General features: G+C 32.5%; 1 protein-coding gene across 2 annotated transcripts; it reads right to left on the bottom strand.

The window, feature by feature from the left end:
• Positions 1 to 638: 638 nt before the first annotated feature.
• Positions 639 to 7,590, bottom strand: LOC123889821 (magnesium transporter MRS2-I-like). 2 transcript variants are annotated; one of them, XM_045939318.1, is made up of 10 exons: positions 7,145 to 7,590; positions 6,883 to 7,045; positions 6,289 to 6,410; positions 2,938 to 3,012; positions 2,176 to 2,400; positions 1,883 to 1,927; positions 1,764 to 1,808; positions 1,220 to 1,249; positions 1,013 to 1,132; positions 639 to 891 (listed from the first exon to the last, which is right to left on the bottom strand). In XM_045939318.1, exons 1-10 carry the CDS (start codon positions 7,385 to 7,387, stop codon positions 805 to 807), a joined length of 1,155 nt encoding a protein of 384 aa, XP_045795274.1. In that variant the 5' UTR covers positions 7,388 to 7,590; the 3' UTR covers positions 639 to 804. The 2 variants fall into 2 exon arrangements, with proteins under 2 accessions (XP_045795274.1, XP_045795275.1); XM_045939319.1 differs by lacking the exon at positions 639 to 891 and having other exon boundaries at positions 1,083 to 1,132; positions 1,220 to 1,268; positions 7,145 to 7,519.
• Between the last annotated feature and the right edge of the window lie 2,958 nt (positions 7,591 to 10,548).

Consider the following 10,548-nt stretch of genomic DNA (forward strand, 5'->3'; position numbering starts at 1 on the left):
TCTCTTGGCCGTCTGATGGAAATCAACGGTCTGTAACGGTGGTCCTGCGGTAGGCGCGCGACACTGGATCAGCGCCAATATGTTTTTTTTTTTTTTTTTTTAAAAAAAGAAAGGGTATTTTTGTCCAACTCAAAAGGTGCACCTTGCTAATTTAGACCCAACTGGGTCTAAATTAGCAGCCCCCATATATATATATATATATATATATATATAATAAGTATAATCCTTTCAAAAAAAGTAGAAAAGTATAAGTATACAAACAGTATAACTACATACTAGCGCACATGACACATCTGTCGTGCATTTCCGACGACTCGGCTGTCGTTCCATATAGCATATCGCTTTTAACAAAATAAACAAATGATACATTATCAAAAATAAAATAAAATAAACAAATGATTCCACTAAAGTGAAAGAATATAATAAGAATAATGCTAGCAACACACTCTTTAACAAACACAATCCAACACACTCTCTTTTATTGGTTGAAATTCACATGGGTCCCATAAAAAAATGTGGACCCATATAACTTTTATGGGACCCATATAAATTTTAACCAATAGAAGATAGTGTGTTAGAGTGTGTTTGTTAAAAAGTGTGTCGCTATCATTCCTCTTATAATAATGCACACAATGGTGTTGCATTGCAGCTATAACTTGAGAATCAAATAATTCAAATAAAATTCCAACACAACTTGCACGTATATTCTATGAGGAAAATACATACATTAATTAATTCCTATACACTTTTGACTTAAAATTTTAGTGCCTCCCAACAAAACGCAACAATCTTTATACATTAATTTCAAGACCCAACAAGACCTTTGCGTCGAGCATACGATACTATGGACAAAAAGAATGATCCACAAAACATTGCCGTAAGAATCACCACCTAAAGTTGTAATTTCCATATATTATATATATGATAAAAAAAAAAACAAATTAATTAGTCCAAATATTCAGAATATGTTATTTTCATTTATATTTTTGTAGGGATATTAATGTGTACATACCCATTTAAATACATATCCGTGATCCTTATTCCATGTATATGGAATGTTCATACCAAATATTGCAGCCACCAATGAATATATGGAAAAACAAACAGTCCCTGAACTTAGGAACAGCTCTAACTGCATATAAATATGTCATGCAGAATAAGCATATAGAAAATAATACCATATTTTAAATTTTAATACATGAATTATGGCTAATTATACCTGAATCAGTTGATTCCTGTGATTATCAAGCTGCATACATTCCAAAGTGCTGTTAATATTTATGATATAAATTAATGGTGTGCCCTAGCTAGTTACTAAATAATTTCGCTAAATTGCACTTTTGACCTCTAATTTTTGTAATAAGACTTTTATTTAACTCTCTAACTTTAACCTTTTTTGTAAAAGATTGACTCCCTACTGATTTTGATTCTTTCAACACGCACGTGGACGGTTGACTCACATGCTAGGTCAACAAGTCAAAGCACATGAACAACGACTCACATGAGATGCTAATGTGACATGTGAGTCAATGTTCAAGTGACGTTGACTTGATTAAAATCAATGGGGGCTAGCCTTTTGCCAAAACGGCTAAAGTTAGGAGGCTAAAAATACTATTATAAAAGTTATGGAACAAAAATCGCATGTTTGTGAAAGTTAGAAGGTCAAAAATACAATTTAACCTAATCGGCAAAAAGCTAAGAACTTAATTAATATCTGCAAAGCAATTAGTTAATTAGCTAATTTTTTTTGCTCTGAAACTTACCTGTATGTTGATGTAATCTTCTGTATCATCAATATATTCTCGTACCTGGATGTAAAACAGAAATGAAATTATAATTAAGAAAGATTACAAGCAAATGCAGCTTAGTTCAGTGTTATTACCGTGGTCAATTTATTTAATGTGCCATCAATTTGTATGAAATAGGCCTGCAAAGAACAACATTATCAAGTTTAATGCATCATAGAATCGATTCATGTGTCCTCATCATGATCATGAGCATAACTCATTTAGTAATAATATTAAATATAATTTGCAGGGATTGAAGTTTGAACCTTGATATAACCAAAATTTCTGCTTCTAATAAAATTAAAAATTTCTGTCTGCAATTCAGTTTTGTCTAGTAGCTAGTGCAATTTTATGTGTGGCAAAATGAAATGAACAATAATTTAATAACCTCTAGTAACATTTCAAGCTCTTCAACATCATTTTCCTCTTGAAGTGTTGTTGCACTTCCTCTGCTTGATTTGTGTCTTTTTGAACTTTGATTTGGACTATGATGCCAATTGGGACCATCAGAATTATTACTTGAGGGAGAGGATGAAACAGCTAACTTTCTTGATAAGTAAAGTTCAGCCATGTCGTCATCATCATCAAGTAGGTTTTCTAATTCCTCCCTTATCTACAAGTAATTGAATTATATAACTAAGTAAGTGCAAACATACTAATAATATTATTAATAAGGGTCATTCTAAGTTCTAACCGGTGCCCCAGGTCACTGGTTAAGAAAACCAAAAAAAAAAAAAAGTTTTAAATAGAAAATAACACATTTCAAATTTTCGAGAAGTTGACTGCACAAACTCCAATGCCAAATTACTATTTTTGCTCCCTTAACCAGTGCAAACATGAAAATTTTGGGTTCTAAATATGTTGAGGAAAGGGAAAGCTAGTTACAAGTGGTAACTATACTACTTATAAGTAATGAATACACTCATTAATTTGTACCACAATTATATGTATGAAGAATACGTGATTGACACTAAATTTAGTAGGAAGGAGCACAGTTTGATCCCCACAACTGCAATCAGAATGAGACTATAATCACTTGATATCCGAACTTACCCTCAAACTATTAGACGGTCCAGTGGAGCATATACTGTGGTGAAAAAAAAAAAATTTATAATTGGAGGAATGTTGAATATTTATGAATTGAACATACCTTGTGAACACGATTGGTCAACCTAGTCATTGCACTTTTTAATTTTCGTACTTTATCCAAATTACGACTGCTGATCTGTACACAAATATGTCAAACAACCAGAGTGATGTTTAAGTGGTAGAAGTGGCAGAGTGTATCATAATTTTGTGATAACATATCTTTCAGGTGTTAGTGTTACAACTTACTACTATATCACATGTATATGAATGAATATTTTATATATATTGCGATCTGAGTTTAAGGGGAAAAAATAATTTTATTTTGTTTGTATTAATGTGATTCTTTTGATGATGATGATATCAAGGTTTTAAATTGCGGACCGCATCAGGTGATGCGGTCGCAATATTGCGGATGCGGTAGGCACTGCAACCGCATCGGACCGCAATTGCGGTGTGAACTCAAATCACACGTGATGCCGCAACGCAACCGCAACGCAACAACATTTCACCGCAACACAACTGAGTTTTGACCGCAACGACCGCAACGGTTCTATCCAATATTCCTTTTGTAAAAATTCAGAGAATCTCACCTTTATTTTTTCCTTTATGTCATTTCATTTTAAAGTTTATGTCTTCTTATGTCTCAATGAGTTGTCGAGGAGATGACTAGATGTGTTGTTGTGTGAGTTCAATTAGTTGTTCCACCGAATATCAATATTCATCAATTTCAGCTTCCTTTGATCCTTTCCTCTTTGCATCACTGTGCTCTGCTGCTCTATGCTAAGGTATGTATTATGTAATTCTTCCCTTCCCTTCACTCATATTGTGCTTCGCTATGTGAAGATGAAAATTATGGATATGAGAATATATTTTACTTTTAATAAAAGAATTGGGCGATGAAATGGGGTAGAAAGTTGGGATCTAGATCAACAAGAAGGTACTGCTGCATAAATTCTAAGAACTTAAAACAGGGGAAAGAAGAAGATTTGTGAATCTTGGCTAGGTTTAGTTTTGTTTGAAGCTTTCAACTTGGTTTGATTTTATTTTTGTTTGAAGCTTTCAACTCTGGGGCTGATTTCTATACTAATATTTTTTTTCTTCTTTTAGTGGGTGGGAAGGTACTAGAAAACCTTGGATGATATTGTTATGAACAACTTTTTGGTTGTTCATAACTTCAAGAGATAATTGCTAAAATTTACTAACAAACTACACTAAGCTACAATAACTAACTTCTTCATTCATTTTGCTTGATTATTACATGCACTCAATGTCAATATATATAGCTAACAAACTAATCTTTGACTCATCATTATTCTAGATCATTCTAGAATATGAATAATCACATAGAATTGACTAATGCATTTTAGGCCTATTTAATCTCTAAGACCTATATGCATTCATTACATTCCATTGGTCTTGCAGAACCACCTTGTCCTCAAGGTGTAATCTAACAAAATCCACAATTTAGTGCAACCTAGAATTTAATCTAAACCCAAAGAAAATTCAAAATGTATTGAGTGAACTTATTCCCAAATTCTTTCTCAAAACTCTAATTCTTCTTAGCTTGACTAGACCCCATTATGAAATGCAAGTAGTCCAACGTGTGTGCAGGCCCATTGCAAACATTCGTTAGTCCAAATTCATCTCCAAGGCCCAATCCTTTCTCCCTCTATCCCACGGCAGCCACAACAGAGAAAGTAAGATGACGTTGTCGCATGATTTCCATGGCGAAGACATTAAACGGTGGTCGTCATATAAACTCGAGCTCCATTGCACCCATGGCCAACCAGAAGTGGCTCCCCTCGCCGGAAACGAAACAACTGTCGTTGTGAACGAAAATAAACAATTAAGGAAGACGTGTTTGACGGAGGAGAGCGATTTAGACACACCCAATTTTCCTCTATCCCATGGCGCTTGCAGAGGAGATTGTATACCATGATTGTTGATCAAATTCAGCGCCGGAGAACCACAATTGCGCTCATTGTCGCCGGGGTCGAAAACACAAATGCCATTACCAAAAATCGCCAGAGAACGAACTCGTCGCTCATCATCGCCGGAATCAAAGATGAAGAGGTGTTGTGGGAGCGGTGCCGTCACGTCAAAAACACGTCGTTTCTGCTGCTTAACGGAATCAGACACAGGATTGAAATTTGCGATGAGATCTGGTGCAAACTTATTTTCTTCCTCAACGGCGTGAGAAATGGCGGCGGGGTGAAATTGTCTTCTGTTACCTCTTCACAGATCTCTAATTTCTCGTCATTTTCTGAGACGGTGAAAATGCTATCGCCGACGACATCGTCGAAATGTGTTGGTTCTGTGACGATGTCGTTATTGACGAGCTTCTTTTCTTCCATGGTGACGTGAGAGTTTGAATCCGCTGATGGGTAGAAAGTATTGCCATCAACAACAACAAGTTCGGTGTGACTCGATGGATGATTTGTGTGATGCAACGGATCCTGAGGTTTGGATGGATGAGTGGAGATTTTGAGTGGTGGTGGTGGTGGCGTGAAGATGGTGGGTATGACTGTGTATGTGGAATTGTTGAGGGGTGGTTGGTGGTTGTTGAAAGAATTCTGCAAAACAGAGGTATTTTGTTGCGTGTGATGAATGTTATTGTAGGTGAGGTCCTGAGGTGTGGAGGATGATGTAATGGTGGGAAAATAGTTGTAAGATGTTAGATCTGCATTGAGGGCAGAAAATGCATCGATACAATTGGACATGGTTTGAAGGCAAATTTGTTGAGAGTGTTTGAGTTGCTGGAGAATGGATTGAAGATTGTTATTGCGGTTTGGAGGGTTGATATGGGTAAGGTTAGGATGTGTGAGTGATGATGTGAAGGTGGAGGGTGGATTGGAAATCCCGTATGGTTGTTGTTGGTAGAAGGGTGGGCATGATTCAAATGGTGAGGATCGAGTGTGAATGCAAGATGGTTGTTGATACTGTTGTGGTTTCAACAAGGTGTGAACATTGATGATGGTAGGATCGTGGTAGAGAAACGGGTTATGGTAGAGAGAAGTCATGGCAATGAAAAACTCTCAATGAAAGCACCAATTGTTATGAACAACTTTTTGGTTGTTCATAACTTCAAGAGATAATTGCTAAAATTTACTAACAAACTACACTAAGCTACAATAACTAACTTCTTCATTCATTTTGCTTGATTATTACATGCACTCAGTGTCAATATATATAGCTCACAAACTAATCTTTGACTCATCATTATTCTAGATCATTCTAGAATATGAATAATCACATAGAATTGACTAATGCATTTTAGGCCTATTTAATCTCTAAGACCTATATGCATTCATTACAGATATCATCACAAGTTTCTCTTTTTATTGAATTTTTTTTGTTAGCACATTCTTGTGCCATGGTAATAATTCTTGATACAAATTAAGATCATGATTACCTTAGAGGTTAGTTCATCCAAAGCAGGATAGGCAGCAGTCTCTAACTCTTTTGTTCGTGCATCAAGGAAACTACAAATTCCCTCTAATATAACTTCCAAAGCACGAAACTCAAATGGAATTTCTAAAAAAAAAAAAGAAGAAGAGTCCACAATTCAATTCCATTGCAACACAAAATAAACAATGAACCTAGTAAACAACACTCTTTCCATCAACAAATAACAGGTGAACACTCTGGTACGCATTTTATTATTGGTACATTATTGAGATGAATATTAAGAGATCAAAAAATTAACAAACAATAAACCTATCAAAATTATTCACCTCAACAAGTTACCGATAAATATCAAAATAAGCTATGTGCGAAAGAATTCGCATACTTAAATTAAAATCTCCACTGATACAATGTATTATTTCTCAAGAACAAAACAAAAATCTTAGTTGAATTTTACTTATTTTACGGCCAAACTCTAAGTTAACGAAACCCCTTCCAACAAGAGGGTTAGTAAAAAACAAACACTCTTTCCAACAATAACTAAATTAAAATCTCCACCGATACATTGTATTATTTCCCAAAAACAAAACAAAAAGCTTACCATTTTCTTCACTATCTTGAGCACATGATTCTTCTTCTCCTTGTCCTTGACCACTTACCCTAAGTGGTAACCTTCTTCTTAGCTCTTCCACAACCGGCACAACATCATCATCCAATGGGTCTCTAACCAATACCTCTTCAGCAGTAATAATAGCTTTTATATGCTGCAAAACAAAAACAAAACCAAAATTTAAAAAACAGAACAAAACAGAGCAAAAACAGAACAGATAATGGTTGATTTGACACAGAGTTTTTTTTTTTGCCTCTAGATTAAGAACAATGACTTTCTCTCTTCCAAGAATGGTTGAAGGATATGAAAGAAGAGGATCCATAATTCGAAGATCTCTTGCATGAATTTCAACAAGACGCATAATAGCATACTTATCAACATCTAATACTGTTTCTCTTCCATCACGGTTTAGCAAAATCCAGCTTCTTGAAATAGTAGTTTTCTTTTTGCTCATAGCTTGAACTTTAAGCTCAACTTCAGACACAGTAACCACCATTTATTTGTTTAGGAGAAGATTAATTGTTGAATCGTTGAGTATGAATGAATTTGGAGTGAAGAGAGAAAGAAGGTTTTTGATTGTTGAGAAGAAGAAGATGAGGGAATGAAGATGCTTTGGTGAATGATAGGTTGTGGGGTAAAAAAAAAAGGACACGATAATATACCTAAACATGGTAGGGTTTTGAAGTATTGAAGTAACATGACAATGACATGATACGTTTGAGGAATTTATGGTTGCAAAACTTCTACAACTTTTTTTTCTTCTTTCTTTTCACTAAATCTATTTACTAATATATTAAAATCGATTAACATCAAATTATTAATTTATCCTTATTATTTTTAATCACATTGCAAATTTTATATTATTCATTGTAATTTTACTAGAAAAATAATTAAAAAAATATATAAAAAAAATATATGATTTTTTTTAATGTATAGAAAGAATATAAGATAAATACAAAAAAATAATATGTTTAAAAATAAAAACAAAACAGATTATAGATCGGAACAAAACAGAACAATCTATACTCATAAAAATAGCAACAAAACAGATTAATACGATCAAATCAATATTAAAAAAAAGAGAATAAAATAGTCAATAAAAAATTATAGAAAAAATAAGATGAATATGCATAAAATTATTAGGAATATAGAAATAGAAACATAAACAATATTTTTCATAAAAAAAATAAACAATATACTATATTTATTCTATACTTACTATATATAAAAGAGAATACATGAATTTTGAGTTTTGGTGTGGACTTTTCATAATATCAACAATACCCTTAATATTTTTAGTAGCAATAAAAAAAATTTATTAACAAACTGACAATAACATAAGGCACATTTTTTTTTTTTAGCAACAAAAATATTTTATTAACAAACTGACTCTAACATAAGACATATATATTTTGTTTTTGAACATAGCGCCTGTCTGGCCCGCTAGTTAACTAATAATAATAATACAATAAAGTTAATTACTATCAAATTTACTAAATTATCTTAAATATTCCTAATCAAATTTCTAATTTTTTATTAAAAAAATATACACAGAACTATTATTTGTGACGGATACATAAAAAATTAGACAATTTATCATTAATAATTATAATCAAATTTATTCATTTAATAAGTTTTACAAAAAATAGCACAATAGTTTCACTTTTATTTTAACAATATTATATAACAAATTTTTAAATTTTTATTTCAAATAAAATTTCAACCATAATATTAATAACAAACTTAAATATCAAATAAAAGTCAATGACCCGTGCGAATGCATGCATATTTAAATTAGTTATTTATAGAAAATGCTAACTAATGCGTCTGTGTAAGGAACTTTGAAATTTGTATATTTTATATTTTAAAGTATAAAAAATATTCTTCTCAATACATATCTCACTTTTTTACTAATCGGTTGTGGTAATTGACGCTAAATTTGTTAGAGAGGATCGCAATTCGATTCTCCACAACTGCATTTGGAAGGAGACTGACACTACTTAATGTCAAAATTAACCTATGAATCAGATTAGACGGTCAAGCGGACCGAATATTACCGCTGAAAACTAAAAAAACATATCTCACTTTTTTTTAAATTTTTTTAACTAGTATTTCAAAAGTACTATTGGTATGAGCCGTTATTGTTCTTTTTTTTTTTAACATGACAACTTATTTATTACTCCCTCGTCCCAAATTTTTAGTCTTTTTACCTTTTCAGTTTTGTTCCAAAACTTTAGTCCTTTTAAGAAATTAATGCACATTTAATGATATTTTATCATTTGTACCCTTACTAAAGTTAAAACATTAATTAAATATATTTTCTCTTTCTTAATAAAGTAAGGGTAAAAATGACTTTACTTATCATTTTTTATCATTTCTTAATCTCCGTGCAAAACTTCAAAATGACTAAAGTTTTGGGACGGAGAGAGTAATTATTAATTAGTACTACAATATGGGTGGAGATTGACGGTTACACACTTTATACAAGTTATGATCAAGACTCTTTTCTCTAAAAATTAGAGGTTAAACCAGTCCCCATGAGCTTAGCTCAATTGGTTGGGACATCAACATTTTATATGCAGGAGCCAGGGTTCGAACCCTGGACACTCCACTTATCCATCTTTAAAGGTGGAATTTCAAGCCACTAGGCTACCTGACCAAAAAAAAAAAAACCAAGACATTAAACTCAACCGGTTAATAAACTCTTTTTAGATTGAATTGTTCGGTAGAATTCAAATTCAATTTCCAATAAAAATAAGGGTAAATAGGGTTTTACCCCCCTGCAAAATAAGTCAATTTTGCATTACCCCCTGCAAAAAAAAAACTTGGGATTACCCCCTGCAATATGAAGATTCTCTCTTTTTACCCCTGCTTGACAACTTGGCATAGAATCTTTATTTTTTATGAGGTGGCATGCATACGTGGCATTTATTTCATTTTTATTTTTTTAATTTGCACATGTCATTTTTATTATTAAATAAATTGGTGACAAATATTTAAAAAATTCCACTTAATTAGTTTTTAAAAAAATAAAAAATAGTGTCAACAAAAAAATTATTAAAAATAAAATATGTTAATTCAAAAAGATAGGTTAATCCATTGTTTCTAACGCAAAAAAAAAAAAAAAAAAAAAAAAAAAAACTCACAATTTTTTCCTGTAACATAACACAAATCTTTCTCCTTCTCAAAACCCAAAATTATTTTTTCTCTAACACAAACTCAGAATCCCATAATCCTTTTTCTCTAATATAAAAACCTAGAAATCCGCCAAATCACTCCGCCGAATTCATCGAAACAAATGATTGATGAAGAACAAAGGCAGGAACCAGGAACCGGATTTCCTATAAAGGCAGAAACTGAGTTTTTGAATTTATGGGTTAGGGATTGAATTGATGGGATGAAGAATTGGGAAGAAGAATTATGTTTTTGGGTTAGGAAGAAATTGAGTTGTTGCAAAGGGATGAAGAATAGAAGAACAAAAGAAATTTATGATTATGTTTCTGGGTTTACCGAGATTGATTTTTGGAAGAAAAAAAATTGGGTTCTTTTTGGATTGTTGTTCTTGGTGGTGTTGATGATTTTGTTGATGTTGTTGTTGTTCTTGGTGGTGTTGATGTTGTTGTTCTTGTTGAATGATGAAAGTTATCGTGGTAGGGA

Source organism: Trifolium pratense, linkage group LG6, assembly GCF_020283565.1.
Source record: "Trifolium pratense cultivar HEN17-A07 linkage group LG6, ARS_RC_1.1, whole genome shotgun sequence".
NCBI classification, from domain to species: Eukaryota; Viridiplantae; Streptophyta; class Magnoliopsida; order Fabales; family Fabaceae; genus Trifolium; species Trifolium pratense.

Excerpts from the sequence above, each read along its gene's own strand:
- LOC123889821 (XM_045939318.1), bottom strand. The coding sequence starts at position 7,387 with ATGGTGGTTACTGTGTCTGAAGTTGAGCTTAAAGTTCAAGCTATGAGC. Across the intron at positions 2,401-2,937 it reads TGACCAATCGTGTTCACAAG|ATAAGGGAGGAATTAGAAAA; the intron begins GTATGTTCAATT and ends AATTACTTGTAG. Across the intron at positions 1,133-1,219 it reads ACAGGAATCAACTGATTCAG|TTAGAGCTGTTCCTAAGTTC; the intron begins GTATAATTAGCC and ends ATTTATATGCAG.